This window comes from Pelobates fuscus, chromosome 9 (assembly GCF_036172605.1).
Source record: "Pelobates fuscus isolate aPelFus1 chromosome 9, aPelFus1.pri, whole genome shotgun sequence".
Lineage (NCBI taxonomy): Eukaryota > Metazoa > Chordata > Amphibia > Anura > Pelobatidae > Pelobates > Pelobates fuscus.
This window is the reverse complement of record NC_086325.1, coordinates 129,472,140-129,491,714: the sequence shown is the minus strand read 5'-3', so window position 1 is coordinate 129,491,714 and position 19,575 is coordinate 129,472,140. Positions and strand designations below refer to the sequence as shown.

At 41.1% G+C, this 19,575-nt stretch overlaps 1 protein-coding gene across 1 annotated transcript in view; it reads right to left on the bottom strand.

Moving 5' to 3' along the window:
- The window catches only part of F8 (coagulation factor VIII), a 595,138-nt gene that overhangs the window by 521,381 nt on the left and 54,182 nt on the right, over positions 1-19,575 (bottom strand). The window contains exon 3 of the mRNA XM_063432427.1: positions 14,415-14,537. Coding sequence (XP_063288497.1) covers positions 14,415-14,537 — 123 coding nt within the window. The remainder of the gene's footprint in view (positions 1-14,414; positions 14,538-19,575) is intronic.

Sequence of the window (19,575 nt, the reverse complement as noted above, 5' to 3'; positions counted from 1 at the left end):
CTCCAGGATAGAGAGGAGGAGTTGTGCTGTTCATGTGGGAGTGTTTGATACTGTAAATGTATGTGATTGGCTAATGTAAAAAACTGTCTCAGTCTTCCACAAGGTCCCTATGGGAGTGTCCCTTGCAGGAAGACCTGTATAAAATGCTGACATGTAGCCCCCATTAAACAGATCCTGCTTGACCCTCAATACAGAGCCTCGTCTCGTACTTGGGGGGATAATTTGTATGTTTTTCTGTTCGGCGCTTAGGAGTGTTCGGTAGCTTTGGCGGCGTTAACCCCTTCCCTACTCAGGGTGCCGTTACAGATTTCTATATATATTTGATATTTTTTAGAGAATATGAGTAATATTAGCTGTAGATATTTTATTTGTAGAGATTTTATTCCAGTTGGACCATATAGCTATTTGCACATAGGTCTTATCTGCATTTCTGTAAAACCCTTTTTCCATTCTGCCCTGGTATTCAATCTGACCAGCTACATCTGACCATTTAGGTGTAAAGGTAACTTCCCATTTCTAGCTATTATGAGCTTCATGGCCATACATATATGTATTAAGAATGATTTTTGTTCAAAACTACATATGGGAAAAATCAGGTGCATTAGGAATGTTTGAGGGGATAGGTTTTCTTGTATATGCAGGTCTTTGTAGATTTGCATAATATTTTCTTCAATCTCTATTAAACATTTATACTCCCACCACATGTGGTATAATGTTTCTATAGCACTAGTACATCTCCAACAGGTGTCTGAATAATTATGTTTGAATTTCTTTATTACGTAGGGGGTAAGGTACCATCTATGAATACATTTGAAAAAAGTTTAATGCAAACTAAGGCTATGTGTTATTTTCTTAACTTGTGTAAAAGCCTCCCCTCATTCCTCTATTGAAAAAAAAATATTTAAATCTCTATTGATTAAGGTTTCTCTGTATCCGTCAAACTTTTTAATAATTGTGTAGTTCTAGAAATAAGTTTAGTTTTTAAATGTTTATATATATAGGTTTCAAATCGTAGGTGTTCCGTTATCAAATGCTTAATTCTGATATAATTAAAAAACTCAAATCCAGGTAATTGGAATTTTTATTTTTATTTTAAATCTTTATTTTTGTGTGAAAGTCTTGTCATAAATACAACATACATTTTTGATGTACAAAAGTTTCTTGTGATAGATTTCCAACATTGTTAATTTTACATTTTCTTTCTCATGTTTTCAGTTGAGCTTGTCTTTTATGAGATACAACAAGGACATTTCACTTTTTTATGTTTTTATAACCTGAGTGTCGAACCAGCAGTATGCGATAAACTAAACATTCTAAGATGGGGAGCTGACATTATCGTAAGAATGTGATGGTTTTCGGGTGGGGATTGTGTCACCTGTCCTGTGTAGTTTGGCCCTTGTCCAAACACGGGTCTCTGTGTTTATCATTATGTGGGGTTTTGGTGCCCAGGTCCCCTCCTGGTGTAATAAGGAGGAGGAAGAAATAGTTTAGAAAGAGTAAGAGATAGTAGGGGGGGTAATAGAGAGGGGGAGGGGGAAGGGAATACGTCAGTTCGGTGTGGCGCAGGGGGCCCCGGAGTCCCGCCCGCACTCCTAGACCATGTGGGGTCTTCGTCTGTTTGTGTCCTGTTCCTATGGGTGGGGGTGGGTGGATCAAGGTATTTCTTTGGAAAGGTCGCTGTTTGTCCAGGGTTCCCATATTTCTTTGAATCTAGACATGTTCCTCTTACCTGGGCTGTCAATCTATCCATTAGGCATACTTCTTTTATATTGGAAATTACTCTCTTTAAAGGTGGCATATCTACTTTTAGCCATGAATGTGCTAGAGCTCTCGTTGCTGCTAACGTTATTTTGTGGAGCAATTTCTGTTCCCTTTTCGTCCAATCGTCTAGAGATCTATTTAATAGATATTTCCAGTGGTTCAGGTCAGGTGCCCTATGGAATATCTGTTTGATTAGATTAAAACATTTTGTCCAGAAGCTTTGTACCCATGGGCATTCCCACCACATATGGAGGTATGTGCCCCTGAGGCCACATCCCCTGCAGCAGTCATCAGATGGTGTTTTTCGCATATGTAAGAGCTTGACCGGTGTGGTGTACCACCTGAACATTGTTTTGTACGATTGTTCTTGAAGGGATACACATATGGACACCGCGTTGTTAGCCTCCCATATTTCCCTCCACTCCACTCCCTCCAGAACTTCTCCCAGGTCCCTCTACCAGGTGTCCGCATATGTTAATGTGCCCCACTCTTCTGTTTCTGAGCAGATGTGTGCGTACATCTTAGTTATGAGTCCCGATTGTGTGGATTCATTCAGGCACATTCTCTCGAAGAAGGTTAATGGTCCCTTTCCCGCCTTTATATGAGTGGGTGTTGTGTGTAATCCTTGAGTTGCAAATATCGAAAGAAGTCTGTGGGTGTGAGGTGTGCTTTCTGTTGTAAGTAGTCGAATGCAACTATACTATCATTCTTGAACATGTGGCATATTCTCTGTAGCCCCTCTTTTTCTAGGTTTGCAAAGTCTCTAGCTACTATACCCGGGGGAGAGGCCTTATTTCTCAGTAGGGGAGTTAGTTGGGATGGGGAGGAGGCCAAGTTGTATTTTAAAGCTGATGCGTCCCATAGTCTCAGGGAGTTTAAAATAGCCGGGCATGTGGTTCTCAGAATTGGCCTGTCTTCTTTGGGCACCCACATGTGGTATTGGGGTAGATCCGGTCCCGTTAAAAGGGACTCTAGGTCTATCCATCTCCTTATTTCCAGTGGCGCGTGCCACTTGGCCACCAGGAGAGTTGCGCTGCTAGATGATAAAAATATAGTTGTGGAAGTCCCAGACCCCCCATCTGTTTATGTCTGTATAGTATGTTTTGGGATATTCTGTGGCGACGATTTTGCAATTTGAAGTCCCCAATCGCTTTTTGTAGCGGGGCTAAGTCTGATTTTAGAAGCTTAATGGTAGTGTTCGGAAAAGGAATACGGGGCAGTACATTCATTTTTGCCCTATTCAAGAATCTTATCTAGCCATTTATCCATATCTTGTATTAGGGTTCTCATAAGCAGGGCATAATTCAGTTGGTACAATTTGGCCTGGTCATTAGGTAGTATTATCCCTAGGTACTTTAGGTGCTCTTTTGTTATGAGGATGGTATAGTTTTCTCCCAATGCTGTTGTGTCCTCCGCAGACATGCCCAACGGGAGGGTGCTAGATTTTTCTAAACTGGCCTTGTAGCCTGAAAAAGCTCTGAATTAGGAGAGGACCCATGCAGAGCGTCCATGGAGTCCCCTGGCTCCGTAAGTGTTAGTAGGACGTCATCTGCGTAGGCAGAAACAAGTAACTTCTGACCCCCACAGAGATCCCAGTTATGCGGGGGTGTTTCAGCAGGGCTTGCAGGGGCAGTCCCAGCATAAGCACAAACAAGAGCGGGGAAAGAGGGCATCCCTGTCGTGTTCCATTGCCTAGTTTAAAGGGTTTGGGCCCAGCTCCTGCAATTTTAATCTGTGCATGCACTTGGTTGTACATGGCTTTGATCGTTGTCACATATCTTTCTGGGAAACCCAAAAATTCCAATAGGTTAAAGAGATAGCTTTCTCTGCATCTATTGCTACCATTAAGGTTGGGGTATTCGTGTTTTTTTGTCGCCAAATGAGGTCGATGTTCTTTCTAGTATTCTCAAATAGTTGTCGATCTGGAATAAATCCCACTTGGTCCGGGCGTATCAATGTTTTTAGATGGGGGTTAAGGCAGTCCGCCAGGATTTTCGCTAGTATCTTGATGTCGTGGTTGATGAGAGAAATTGGCCTGTAGTTGTCTGGAAGTAGAGGTCTCTACCCGGTTTCTGGAGTAAGATAATGTTGGCTAGAGACATCCCCCTCTCTGGTGTACCGCCTTCCATGAAATCATTGAATAGCCGTTCCAAGCGGGGTGTTAGTTCTTCCCTGAAGGTTTTGTAGTATGCCCCATCAAATACATCTGGTCCTGAAGCCTTATTGCCTTTAAGCTCTGCTATCGCCCTGTCTATTTCGTCTCCAGTGCTAGTGTCGTTCATGTGCATCGCTGCCATCGTCGGGAGCTTCGAAAGATCCAGGTCATTTAGTTAGCTTCTGCTGTTTCCAAAGTGGCGGGGTCTCATAGTGTGTGATTGTAAAGTATCTTGTAGTAATCCGTGAAGACCAGTGCAATGTCTAATGGAGTGTTTTTGATGGATCCATCCTTGTGTTTAATCGTAGTGATGTGTGTCCTGTCTTGACGTTGACGTAGAGTTCTGGCCAATAGTGTATCCATCTTGTTTGATTTTTCATAGAAGGTCCTCTTGGACCATGTGATAGCTTTGGCGGTGTCGCCCAGGAGTAGTTCGGTGATGAATCTCCTGGTCCCATTCAGTTGTTCCAGGAGCTGTAGGGTTGGTGCAGTTTTTTCCCATGGCCGAGAGCACGTCGGCAAGTCCCTGCAGTACCACCCCAATGCCCCACCGAGTCCGACGCATGGGGAGGGAGTGGAAAGGAAGTGGTGAGGAGGAAAAAAGTGACACTTCCGCTCAAAAGGAAGTTGATTACATGTAAAAACAAAAGAAAAATATCATAGTGCAGTATTTATTAAACACAGAACATTCTAAAATAACAGAATAAAAAATAATCACAAATAAATTGGCACAATAAGACATATCTAAATTGGGCAAACTTGTGTTTTAGCCTCAAATGGGCTCAGACTCCGATATGATGGACAGCTGCCAATGGATCCTTCCAACACCAGTAGTTCAAAATCCAAAGATAGATGTAAAATGTTAGTAACTGGTAGGAGTGCAATGTAAAAGGGCTTGTGCTGAAATCCTTCTTTGTAGTGGATAAAGCTTGACACATTTCATCTCCCAAGACTTGATCGAGAGCAGGATCGCGTCCTGCCTGTCGGCGTTTAAATATGCAATTTTGCATGCCTTTCTTGGTGAGTGCCCATGCGTCGGACAAACGCTGAACATCATGTCTGATGTCATAGCGTTGAGCGATTCAGGTTTGCATGTGCGAGCAACCAAACTGGACTTCAAATAAACTTTATTGAAACTGTCTACATGCACAAAGTCCAAAATGATATCTATAATCATTTGGAAAGAACAAAGTGTCTCTGTACTAGTTATAGTATAGTTACAGTGGGTGATTAAGTATGTCTGTAGTTAGAGATAATTACAGCAACATAACCTCAATAGGTCTAAGTAGGGTTGTAATATTAAGTTTCCAGAGGAGAAATACTGTCAGACAGCAAGTATAGAGAGTAGGCAATGTTATATCAAAGGTCAGTTTCAAGTAAACTGACAGTAGAATTTTATAAAGCCTCTCTCCCTGTTAATCTATCTACACAGGCATAGAAGCAGAAAGATTAGATAGTGAGTAACAGTCATATTCAAATTAGAAAGAGTGCTTAAATCAACCAATGCCCAGTGTCCATGATCAAAATAAAAAGGAAAAAATGCCCGACGTGTGTTACGGTGCTTTGGATAATGAACCTTCATTAGGGCCCCTGACGAAGGTGCATTATCCAAAGCACCGAAACGCGAGTGATCATGGACACTGGGCATTGGTTGATTTAAGCACTCTTTCTAATTTGAATATGTAATATATAAAAAAGATCTAGAAAAGAAAACTTGCATGCAGGAATCATAAAGAAGGTATATTATATATTCTTTTTACAGATAGGTAATAAACCGTAGTGTACCTTTATCATCATTTGTTTCATACCTTAAGTATAATTAAATCACTCCTTTATTGTTTCATATCACTAAGTTTTATTTGCATTATTAAAAATCCTATCTTTATTATAACTTTTTATCGATAATTTTTCCTGATGAACAACATACTAAACAGACTGACGAACAAATGGTGCGACAAGATTCAAATAGATTCAGCTGATAACTTTGATAACTTTATACTTCCAGTTTCTTGACAATCATTCATCACATTCAAATTTAACTGACAGAATTACTTAATACCTATTAACATAGAGTCAATGATCGTAATTATTTTTACGCGATGGTGGACAGATAGGGTCCTTTCGAGGGGAGAGAGGAGACAGCATACTAAGCTCAGGGAGGTTGTTTGTTTATTTTATTTTTTTCCCTTTTTATCCTTTTCCCTTTCTCTCTTTTTTTTTCTTTTTTCTTTCCCTTTTTTTCTCCCTTTCCCTTCCCCCTTTCTCTTTTGATTTTTTTTATTCTTTCCTTTCTTTTTTCCCCCTATTTTTGAGGGGACTGTTAAACATGTCTCCCTTTAAATATCTCCAATTGATTTTGTGGCAGACCTCTCTGCCTTGGGATTATTATTTAAAACCCAATTGATTTTGTGGCAGACCTCTCTGTCTTGGGATTATTATTTAAAACCTGATTCGTCTGTTTGTTCGGTTATTGCCGGTTGTTCGTATGGCTTTTGTTTGCATTCGCCCAAATACAAATAAACTACCGAATGGCAGGCCAGCCAGGGAAGTGTGCCGCTCTTTAACCTTTCTGCCCTCATTAACATTGTGGTTAACCGCAGACACTTCCAACTCCCGAACGGTCGGCTGGGTGGTCATCGTTCGTATGAACGAACATGTGGCGGCGGCCATCTTGGACAGTCAAATGCCAAGCGGTGTTCATCAACAAACTCATGGAACTGATTTTGGACACTCCTTCCCACGAACACTGCTGAAATCCCCGACCCTTTATCGCTATGTTCAAGGTTCATATGAACACCGTGCCGTTCGGTAAATTGACAATGCACAAACAGAACTGTACCAGATAGCAAACCCATGGAGTTCCTTTGTTTCGTCGAACGCACCATGTACAAGACTTTAACTCCATGGCGATTGAACTGCATGTATGGGATTTGAGCGCTGTTCACTTATATTGAGCGCTCAGATCTAAGCTATCTGGGGATACATGAATGTGTGGGTTCTGTTCGGTATATTTGGAAATATATATTTTTATGTGTTTTTGCTGTTACTGTAAAATGGAGGATAATTCTCCATCCCTGGAGGTAATTGAGTTACTTCTAGCACTTAACCCAATTATCTCCAGGATAGAGAGGAGGAGTTGTGCTGTTCATGTGGGAGTGTTTGATACTGTAAATGTATGTGATTGGCTAATGTAAAAAACTGTCTCAGTCTTCCACAAGGTCCCTATGGGAGTGTCCCTTGCAGGAAGACCTGTATAAAATGCTGACATGTAGCCCCCATTAAACAGATCCTGCTTGACCCTCAATACAGAGCCTCGTCTCGTACTTGGGGGGATAATTTGTATGTTTTTCTGTTCGGCGCTTAGGAGTGTTCGGTAGCTTTGGCGGCGTTAACCCCTTCCCTACTCAGGGTGCCGTTACAGATTTCTATATATATTTGATATTTTTTAGAGAATATGAGTAATATTAGCTGTAGATATTTTATTTGTAGAGATTTTATTCCAGTTGGACCATATAGCTATTTGCACATAGGTCTTATCTGCATTTCTGTAAAACCCTTTTTCCATTCTGCCCTGGTATTCAATCTGACCAGCTACATCTGACCATTTAGGTGTAAAGGTAACTTCCCATTTCTAGCTATTATGAGCTTCATGGCCATACATATATGTATTAAGAATGATTTTTGTTCAAAACTACATATGGGAAAAATCAGGTGGATTAGGAATGTTTGAGGGGATAGGTTTTCTTGTATATGCAGGTCTTTGTAGATTTGCATAATATTTTCTTCAATCTCTATTAAACATTTATACTCCCACCACATGTGGTATAATGTTTCTATAGCACTAGTACATCTCCAACAGGTGTCTGAATAATTATGTTTGAATTTCTTTATTACGTAGGGGGTAAGGTACCATCTATGAATACATTTGAAAAAAGTTTAATGCAAACTAAGGCTATGTGTTATTTTCTTAACTTGTGTAAAAGCCTCCCCTCATTCCTCTATTGAAAAAAAAATATTTAAATCTCTATTGATTAAGGTTTCTCTGTATCCGTCAAACTTTTTTAATAATTGTGTAGTTCTAGAAATAAGTTTAGTTTTTAAATGTTTATATATATAGGTTTCAAATCGTAGGTGTTCCGTTATCAAATGCTTAATTCTGATATAATTAAAAAACTCAAATCCAGGTAATTGGAATTTTTATTTTTATTTTAAATCTTTATTTTTGTGTGAAAGTCTTGTCATAAATACAACATACATTTTTGATGTACAAAAGTTTCTTGTGATAGATTTCCAACATTGTTAATTTTACATTTTCTTTCTCATGTTTTCAGTTGAGCTTGTCTTTTATGAGATACAACAAGGACATTTCACTTTTTTATGTTTTTATAACCTGAGTGTCGAACCAGCAGTATGCGATAAACTAAACATTCTAAGATGGGGAGCTGACATTATCGTAAGAATGTGATGGTTTTCGGGTGGGGATTGTGTCACCTGTCCTGTGTAGTTTGGCCCTTGTCCAAACACGGGTCTCTGTGTTTATCATTATGTGGGGTTTTGGTGCCCAGGTCCCCTCCTGGTGTAATAAGGAGGAGGAAGAAATAGTTTAGAAAGAGTAAGAGATAGTAGGGGGGGTAATAGAGAGGGGGAGGGGGAAGGGAATACGTCAGTTCGGTGTGGCGCAGGGGGCCCCGGAGTCCCGCCCGCACTCCTAGACCATGTGGGGTCTTCGTCTGTTTGTGTCCTGTTCCTATGGGTGGGGGTGGGTGGATCAAGGTATTTCTTCGGAAAGGTCGCTGTTTGTCCAGGGTTCCCATATTTCTTTGAATCTAGACATGTTCCTCTTACCTGGGCTGTCAATCTATCCATTAGGCATACTTCTTTTATATTGGAAATTACTCTCTTTAAAGGTGGCATATCTACTTTTAGCCATGAATGTGCTAGAGCTCTCGTTGCTGCTAACGTTATTTTGTGGAGCAATTTCTGTTCCCTTTTCGTCCAATCGTCTAGAGATCTATTTAATAGATATTTCCAGTGGTTCAGGTCAGGTGCCCTATGGAATATCTGTTTGATTAGATTAAAACATTTTGTCCAGAAGCTTTGTACCCATGGGCATTCCCACCACATATGGAGGTATGTGCCCCTGAGGCCACATCCCCTGCAGCAGTCATCAGATGGTGTTTTTCGCATATGTAAGAGCTTGACCGGTGTGGTGTACCACCTGAACATTGTTTTGTACGATTGTTCTTGAAGGGATACACATATGGACACCGCGTTGTTAGCCTCCCATATTTCCCTCCACTCCACTCCCTCCAGAACTTCTCCCAGGTCCCTCTACCAGGTGTCCGCATATGTTAATGTGCCCCACTCTTCTGTTTCTGAGCAGATGTGTGCGTACATCTTAGTTATGAGTCCCGATTGTGTGGATTCATTCAGGCACATTCTCTCGAAGAAGGTTAATGGTCCCTTTCCCGCCTTTATATGAGTGGGTGTTGTGTGTAATCCTTGAGTTGCAAATATCGAAAGAAGTCTGTGGGTGTGAGGTGTGCTTTCTGTTGTAAGTAGTCGAATGCAACTATACTATCATTCTTGAACATGTGGCATATTCTCTGTAGCCCCTCTTTTTCTAGGTTTGCAAAGTCTCTAGCTACTATACCCGGGGGAGAGGCCTTATTTCTCAGTAGGGGAGTTAGTTGGGATGGGGAGGAGGCCAAGTTGTATTTTAAAGCTGATGCGTCCCATAGTCTCAGGGAGTTTAAAATAGCCGGGCATGTGGTTCTCAGAATTGGCCTGTCTTCTTTGGGCACCCACATGTGGTATTGGGGTAGATCCGGTCCCGTTAAAAGGGACTCTAGGTCTATCCATCTCCTAATTTCCAGTGGTGCGTGCCACTTGGCCACCAGGAGAGTTGCGCTGCTAGATGATAAAAATATAGTTGTGGAAGTCCCAGACCCCCCCATCTGTTTATGTCTGTATAGTATGTTTTGGGATATTCTGTGGCGACGATTTTGCAATTTGAAGTCCCCAATCGCTTTTTGTAGCGGGGCTAAGTCTGATTTTAGAAGCTTAATGGTAGTGTTCGGAAAAGGAATACGGGGCAGTACATTCATTTTTGCCCTATTCAAGAATCTTATCTAGCCATTTATCCATATCTTGTATTAGGGTTCTCATAAGCAGGGCATAATTCAGTTGGTACAATTTGGCCTGGTCATTAGGTAGTATTATCCCTAGGTACTTTAGGTGCTCTTTTGTTATGAGGATGGTATAGTTTTCTCCCAATGCTGTTGTGTCCTCCGCAGACATGCCCAACGGGAGGGTGCTAGATTTTTCTAAACTGGCCTTGTAGCCTGAAAAAGCTCTGAATTAGGAGAGGACCCATGCAGAGCGTCCATGGAGTCCCCTGGCTCCGTAAGTGTTAGTAGGACGTCATCTGCGTAGGCAGAAACAAGTAACTTCTGACCCCCACAGAGATCCCAGTTATGCGGGGGTGTTTCAGCAGGGCTTGCAGGGGCAGTCCCAGCATAAGCACAAACAAGAGCGGGGAAAGAGGGCATCCCTGTCGTGTTCCATTGCCTAGTTTAAAGGGTTTGGGCCCAGCTCCTGCAATTTTAATCTGTGCATGCACTTGGTTGTACATGGCTTTGATCGTTGTCACATATCTTTCTGGGAAACCCAAAAATTCCAATAGGTTAAAGAGATAGCTTTCTCTGCATCTATTGCTACCATTAAGGTTGGGGTATTCGTGTTTTTTTGTCGCCAAATGAGGTCGATGTTCTTTCTAGTATTCTCAAATAGTTGTCGATCTGGAATAAATCCCACTTGGTCCGGGCGTATCAATGTTTTTAGATGGGGGTTAAGGCAGTCCGCCAGGATTTTCGCTAGTATCTTGATGTCGTGGTTGATGAGAGAAATTGGCCTGTAGTTGTCTGGAAGTAGAGGTCTCTACCCGGTTTCTGGAGTAAGATAATGTTGGCTAGAGACATCCCCCTCTCTGGTGTACCGCCTTCCATGAAATCATTGAATAGCCGTTCCAAGCGGGGTGTTAGTTCTTCCCTGAAGGTTTTGTAGTATGCCCCATCAAATACATCTGGTCCTGAAGCCTTATTGCCTTTAAGCTCTGCTATCGCCCTGTCTATTTCGTCTCCAGTGCTAGTGTCGTTCATGTGCATCGCTGCCATCGTCGGGAGCTTCGAAAGATCCAGGTCATTTAGTTAGCTTCTGCTGTTTCCAAAGTGGCGGGGTCTCATAGTGTGTGATTGTAAAGTATCTTGTAGTAATCCGTGAAGACCAGTGCAATGTCTAATGGAGTGTTTTTGGTGGATCCATCCTTGTGTTTAATCGTAGTGATGTGTGTCCTGTCTTGACGTTGACGTAGAGTTCTGGCCAATAGTGTATCCATCTTGTTTGATTTTTCATAGAAGGTCCTCTTGGACCATGTGATAGCTTTGGCGGTGTCGCCCAGGAGTAGTTCGGTGATGAATCTCCTGGTCCCATTCAGTTGTTCCAGGAGCTGTAGGGTTGGTGCAGTTTTTTCCCATGGCCGAGAGCACGTCGGCAAGTCCCTGCAGTACCACCCCGATGCCCCACCGAGTCCGACGCATGGGGAGGGAGTGGAAAGGAAGTGGTGAGGAGGAAAAAAGAGAAAGAATAGGAAAGAGTAAGAGTATAAGTAAGGTGAGTATGTCTGGTCTTACCTGTCGCCAGACTGGTGTGGGGTGTAGGTCCCAATCCCATGCCCTTAGTAAGGGGTGGTGTAGGAAATGTGGGTTCCTGTACCGAGTAACTGCCACACCGCGTGGATATTATATAATGGTGCTATGTTAACAACTGCATCTGGTATTTTGGTAGATCGGTTTTGATGGAGCCACTTCTCTATGTTCTTACTCTTGAACCGCTAGCAATTAACATCAGGTCTAACCCAAATATTAGGGGTTTCTTAACAAAAAATCTAGAGGCAAAAATACTATTGTATGCTGATGACACACTATTAACACTCACGGCCCCTGAAACCTTGTTATCTTATGCCATATTAGAGATAAAGGAATACTCAAAAGTATCAAACTATAAATTAAACGTATCCAAATCAACTGCTATAAATAATAAGTTTGATAACTACAGTTTAGGCGATTTAAAAGACCAATACGATTTCATATGGTCTGACAGCAATTTTACCTATTTGGGTATTACAATCTCAACCCAAGTCAGTAAAATCATGGAAATAAATGTTTTGAACCTTAAAACATACTAATATAAAGTTAAAGAGTGGTGTAAACTAGAATCTTCTTGGTCTGGTAGAATAAATATAATTAATTCATATATCATCTCTAAATGGTTATACTTATTTAGGATGGTACCTCTGTATATCCCGGACAGCTGGCTTACAATTATACAATCAAGCTTTCAATCCTATATCTGGCAAACTAAAAATCCGAGAATTAGTAAAAAAAAAAGTCCTTTCTAGAAATATCAACAAGGGTGTTTGAATTACCCAAATATAAGAATATGCTATTCTGCTAATATTATCTGTCATATATACAAACTTCAGGCAGAATCATAGAGGGAGGATATATGGTACAAGATTGAGTCAGAGGCTGCTGATAGTGATAGACTTGAATTCTATTTATAGCTTAATAGTAATAAAAAAGTTTTAGATGAACTAAGTAAAAAATCATTAATTCTCTCACAAACATTCAGGGCATGGGATTCTCTGAAGAAACGTTTGAAAATTTCAAACAAAGTAATTAATACCTGCCATTTAGCATTTCTGGAGGATAACATGCAGGTCATAGTATTACAAAACTGGTCCAGATTCCAATGGTCCATTAAAGATATTACACAGAATGATCTAATATTACCTTTCCATGTGATACAAGCCAAACTTCATCTCTCTAATAAAGAGGTTTTTTTTTAGCTATTTTAGGATTAAGAATTTCCTGAATTTATCTCTGTTGAAGACCACTTCAGAAAGTAATATTTTTATTCAGAAGATCTTTAATTACTCAAAAGTTAAAAAGTCCTCTCTAAGGCTACTGATCTGATCCATACCATAGATGAACACCCATTAAATAAGATTAACAACTGGAAAAAAGAGCTAGAAATTGATTTTACTGATAACGAATGGTGTTCCACCTTTATAGACATTCGTAAAAATATCCACTGTCTGAATTTAGAATGCCAGTACAAGCTTATGTACAGATGGTATCTGACACCGGATAAGATAAGTAGGATGTATCCCGCCCAGCTCCCTCATTGTTGGCGTTGTGGCTTTTTGGATGGGTCCCTTATCCACATATGGTGGTACTGTAAATTAGTTAATAGAGTTGAGCGAACCGCAAAGTTCGGGTTCGTACCGAACATTACGTTTTTTGGACCCCGGACCCGAACACGGACATATCACTGTATGTTTGGGTTGGAGTTCGATGTTCGGCGATTTAATGACGTGTTTTGAAAGGCTGCAGGGCCCTTAGAAGCCACCACAGCCATGCATAAATAAAAATTGGGGGAGGGGGACCTACTGTCCTCCCCCCGGCCCCCACCCCTGAGCGGTGGGTGGGGGCCATAAATAAAAATTGGGGGAGTCCAACTGTCCTCCCTCCCGGCCCACACCCATGCGCGGCGGGGGTGGGGGCCCTAAATAAAAATGTAAACCCCCCAGGTGACTTGGGGTCCCCAAACCCCTAGTCACCGCCCTCCCCCCAAAAAATAACCCCTACCTACCCCCCTCATCCTAAAAATAATGAGGGAGGGCCCTTATCTAAATACCTGTAAAAAAAATGACTTACCATTTGATGTCTTCTTTCTTTTAAACTCTTTTTTTTTCAGCCCCCAAAAAGGCCAAATAAAAATTCATAATAACCAACGCACTTTAAAAAAAAAAAGAGCGCAAAAAAAAATAAAATTTCACCCATGGAGGACTCCGCGCAGACTGAGCTCTGCAGGGCGGGGAAAGGCTTATAAATTCTGGCAATTCCAGGCACTCCCCCTGCTGGTACTGCTATGTACAGCTATTTTTTCCATGTGATCGCGAGGTCCTCACAAGGACCTTGTGATCACATGGCCCAGGACGACCAGAATTGCAGCAGGGGGTCTCCCTGGAATTCCAGGTAAGTCCCCCCCATCGTGATCACACGCCGGCGAGCAGGTAAGTGAATATGACAGCGTGGACGTGCTATGACGCCCGCCAGCATTTAGAGTCAGGTCCCCAAGGACAGCATAGCATACCCGCCATCCTTAAGGAGTTAAATGCACATATTATTTCAGAAACTGAAAATATGTGAGGTTTTTGCATATTTTTTAGATTTTTTTTGTTTTATTAATGAGGATTAACGCTCTTTTTGTCATCTAAAATAAGATGTGTTGGTGCAATAGAAGAGGAAGATGGGAATTACAGCTGAAAACACAGATAGCTATTTAATTACAAAAAAACAACAACAACCTGAAGCTGTTTTTCTTAAGGTCTTAAGTCAAGGTATAAATAATGGAAGTGGCAAATAATTCTTACCTTCTGAGTTCTTTCCATAAGAAATCCCCACCCCATGCATACTGTAAGGGATGTTTGCAAGGTTCTTAAAGTGAATGACAATAGTATCAAATGTTTCCGCCCGAATAGTTGGACCCAAAAGACCTAAAAATTCAACAATAGGAAAAAATTATAAGAAAATAAGTAACTGATATGGTAAAAACATATGCACCATGGGAAAGTTAACAGAGCTTATCCTTAATGATAAGTGAAATTATATAATACTTTGGGATCCATAAATAATACTTCATGCCTTTTATTTACAACAGTATTATCACTATATCTTACAATAATTTTTAATAGTTATATTTTTCATTAAATTTATACTTTGAGTACAGGGCAGGACTGAAACAAAATGTTGTCACGGGTATTTAAAGGCAGAGTAGTCCAATGCCAGTTTAGTGATTCAATTTATCGGACACATAATCCCAGATAAAGGGCCTAATTGAATTCAACTCCAAAAAGTAGTTGATAAATGCTCTATTTGTTTTTTACTATTTCCCTACGGGTAGCTCTAGCAGCCCAAAAAAAAAAAAGGGCTATGGGAGCCAATTTGACCTCCATTTTACTATAAGGGAGGTTTTTGGGCGATTGGATTACTACACTCTTGGGTATTGCTATAATCACAATACTCCCCTGAGTATAATCACTAAGCTCTTCTAAGAGCTTGTTCCTGCTACGCTCTCTGGACTAGGAGAGATGTGCCCACTGGGAGCTGGATCCTGGTCTTGGGTCCAGGGTGGGTGGAGGACGGCAAGACCACAGCGCAGCTGCATTACTGGAAGTGGAGTCTGCAGTGCTTATGATGTCTGGTGAAGTGCTTGGAGCCCTCAGAAAGCACTAGGAGCATTGATTGACGGAGGTATCCGGTTGGGGTGCCAGGCGGTCCATCACACTAATTGTTTAGCATTAAAAGTTAAAATGGGTGCCCCTTCTAAAAGACTATCACAAAGCCTATTACTTATCACATGCTTTTATCACTCAATTAGAAAGCGCCAAATAACAAATATGGTATAAAATTGAAGAATCTCTGATTCAGACTGAGCAGCACAATATTGATCTGAGTTCTTTATTCTGGCTAATAAAGAATAAACAGAGCAGCCCCTTTATAATGAAACTCGAAAGCATGATTTATGGCAATATATGAACGTGTTGGGAGAAATGCAAAAAAGATTTATCAAGTCAGAACAAAATATTGGTAAACTCTTGGGAATTTCCCACTTTGTTGTGTCTTTCTCAAACTCTCTCTATTCCTATAGTCTTAACCTTAACATACAAAATTGGATTAAATGTGGTCTCTGAAAAATAAGTTATTTAATAAATAACAACAATTTGAAATATTTCTTCTCACGTAATACTGAATATAACCTTGATAGTAAAGAAATATTTAACTATCTAAGAAAAAAGTGTTTACTACATAACCACTTGTCTAATGAACATCAACATCTGAAGAAAGGCATTTAGGGGTATTTATTTCTGATGACTTAAGGTAGGCACACAGTGTAATAGAGCAGCAGGAAATGCTAGCAGAATGCTTGGTTTTATAGGGAGAGGTATTAGCAGTAGAAAGAGGCAAGTGCCCATGCCATTGTACAGAACACTGGTGAGACCTTACTTGGAGTATTGTAAGCAATACTGGAGACCGTATCTCTAGAAGGATATTGATACTTTAGAGAGAGTTCAGAGAAGGGCTACTAAGCTGGTTCATAAATTGCAGGATAAAAGTTACAAGGAAAGGTTAAAGGATCTTAACATGTATAGCTTGGAGGAAAGACGAGGCAGGAGGGATATGATAGAAACATTTAAATACATAAAGGGAATCAACACAGTAAAGGAGGAGACTATATTTAAAAGAAGAAAAACTACCACAACAAGAGCACAGTCTTAAATTAGAGGGGCAAAGGTTTAAAAATAATATCAGGAAATATTACTTTACTGAGCGGGTAATGGATACATGGAATAGCCTTCCAGCTACAGTGGTAGAGGTTAATACAGTGAAGGAGTTTAAGCATGTTTGGGACAGGCATAAAGCTATCATAGACTTAAGATAAGGCCATGGACTAATGAAAGTATTTAGAAAATTGTAGATTATGCTAGCTTTAGTGTACCTATAATCTTAATTTTATTAATGACAGGAGGCGAGTATTTGCTTAAGTCTCTCTTTACTAGAACTCCACAGCAGCACAGAAAAACAACCAATCAGAAAAAAGTTAGGAACTATAAAATTCCCCTTCCCATGCATCATTTCCTCTTTCAAGCTACGACAAGACAACAAAATACAGAAAATATAATGGGGGAGAAACAAAGTCCTAGATATAATGAAAACGACCACGTCCACCATCCAAGAAGAGCTGTCGAACCAGATAGTGTTGATGGACTGTAAACTGAAACGAAAGAAAACAGTCAAACAGGTTGGTTAGCCAATGAAATGTACTTTGAACAAGCATGTAGGTACCCAATGCAATAACCAACATTTTACCATAATCTGCATAGATCCCAACCCTACTTATGAAAAACAGACATAAGAATAAGTGACAGGTAGCAGAGACAACAAGCAGAGTTGCGCACAAACCTGATGGACTCAAACTAATAAAATTAAACAAGAGAGGGATAAGAACGGGTGGGAAATACTCGCCTTGTGTCATTAATAAAATTAAGATTATAAACTAGCATAATCTACAACTTTATAACATGACAGGAGGCTTCGTATTTGCTGTTTTAACGCTCAGTCAACAAATCCAACGCTGTTTGTTTCACTGGTACCTAATTCCTGGAGATATCAGAGCAATCCTAAATGGACTTTCCAACTGCGATAAATGACAGTAGCCGGATCGATGAAGATACCAGCTAACGAAGCATCCCAAATACAAAAAACACCATCCGCTGATAGATCCATTGTACGTGGGTTTGCGACCTGTTTCCTAGTAGCCAGTCTATGAGCTGCCAGCTGACCTATTAGCCATTTCCTGTAGTTGTAAAATGTCGAAGGTCATTTGCGGACTTAGGGCCGTGAGACGAAACTGGCACCATGTCTCGACTTGATGCGTAAGGTGGCTCCTCTGATCTTGCCAGGATCATCCGGTGATGTGTCCTTGCAGGTAGATCTCCAATTCCAAGAAATGCTCCCAAGTCCACCACCAATTCCGTAATATAAACGAGTAGGAGCTTCAGTTCCCTCATGGCCTACCCGGTGAGATGTCTCATCCGAGAATAAGTTTATTATGCCGTCAAGAGTGTGGTCAACCTAGCTGTATCCTAAGAGATTCCAATATTCCAAATGGACTGTGTAATCCTCGTTTGCGGTAGGGAAAGGACTCCAAAAGAACGTCCAATCAGGGTCCCAAACTGAACTTGTGTGGTGTAGTGGTGTTCGACTATTCTGGGAATAGTGAGTCCCGGAAATATTCAAAGGGATGGGAAACGTAAACCGGAGTTGAGATTTCCATCCAGATATGTCATCGCCTGAGAGCGATAAGATGTACGGATCCAATGGTGATTAGGACCGGTATAACAACGAAGAGTCCTCACGTGTTGTAGTGAGAGAATGAAATAATCCGATTACCCGTAGTACGATCCTGTTCCATACCCGACCTGTCAAAACCCGTGTAGGGGTTTCTGGTCTACATGCCACCTACAAGATAGGGGTATAATATAGTGAGACCCCCTAGGTCCCCATACCTCTGACTGTTCTGGCACTTATCTCCCAGAGTAGGCCCTAAGTCAAGGGACCCAGGATTGTGAGTTCGATAACCGAAGTCAAAGTGTCCCTATAGAGGGATACCTCCCATCTTAGCTTGGAGTCCCGCGAACACATAGTGTTCTCCAATATGCAGGCAAGGCGTAAAGTCGTTTCGCTCATGACAGATCACTCCAGAGAGCAGATGTAATGAAGAACAAGGGTCTAGCTTCAACCATCCGAATCATGTGTTGTCCCGTTTGAGAATGTCGGCAGCCCTACCTGAGTCTGCTACACATCCTGAGCCGTACTCCAGCGGTAGGTTGTGTGGGGATATTTATGGGATAATAATAGTAAACAGTTGAGAATTGCCCACTATTTCAATTCTCAGATCCCAAAGATCGTTATCGTGTAAGTGAAATGTATTCCATATAAATAAAATCACAATTTGTTATAAAAATAGATACAATTTATTGTGACAATTTAAATAATAATAATAAGTAACATGCGTGACAATAATCAATGAATATTTAGTATAACATGGTATGCAATACAATGGCAATGTACATTCCAATGGTTAAGACAAGATTTATGACTGTCTTTCACAGAGAAACGAAAGTGAAACTTACACACAGACACAGTGCTGCAGCTTAAGGCCATAAAACTTTAGCTGACAGTTAAAATAACCCTTTCAATGCTGGCTAGACCTCCTAAGTAATTAAGACCTATTCTCATGTGATTTTAAATAAAATAAAATTTAAACCAGTTCATTTGTCATTTCCTGGAACCATCAAATAAGAGTATTCTACTATGTTCTATAAGCAGCATCTTAACTTGCCTAAACAGATATTTTATCTTATTTCAGAGCAAATCAATACACCTGGATAAATATCACGATGTAGCATTACTTACCTTGTCTGGGGGCCGGCCGAGGTCCTCTGTTCCCGGCGCGCTCAGAGCGCCAATGACGGCGGGCGCTGACCGCGGAATGCGGTCACGTGTCCCGCCTAGCTTTGAGAGCGCGCCGCGCGTCACGAGCATGCTCTTAAAGGGGAAGCAGGAGCCAACAATCAAAACGGTCTCCCATTGGCCCCTGTCACCCCACACTCCCCATACTCTCACATATTGGGGGCGTGGATATGACAGGGGCCAATCAAGAATAAGTTGAAGGTATTTAAACTTACCTCTCCCTTTACTCCCTGCCCTATCGTGGTTTCTGTTTCAGTTCCCTTTAGCGCTTGTTGTGTTCAGTTGTGTTCCTTCGTATTGACCTTGGCTTTGTTTCTGACTACGTTATCTCTTTATCCTTATCTGTTTTGTTTGCCGGCTTGCTGTTTACTGTGTACCAGACCCCGGCTAGTCCTAGTTTATGCTGTCTCTCTGTGCCCTTGACCTCGGATTGTTCCTGACTCTGTCTCCTCTCATATACGTCGAGTCCGGCCATTCTAAGGTCCGGTAGACGTATCT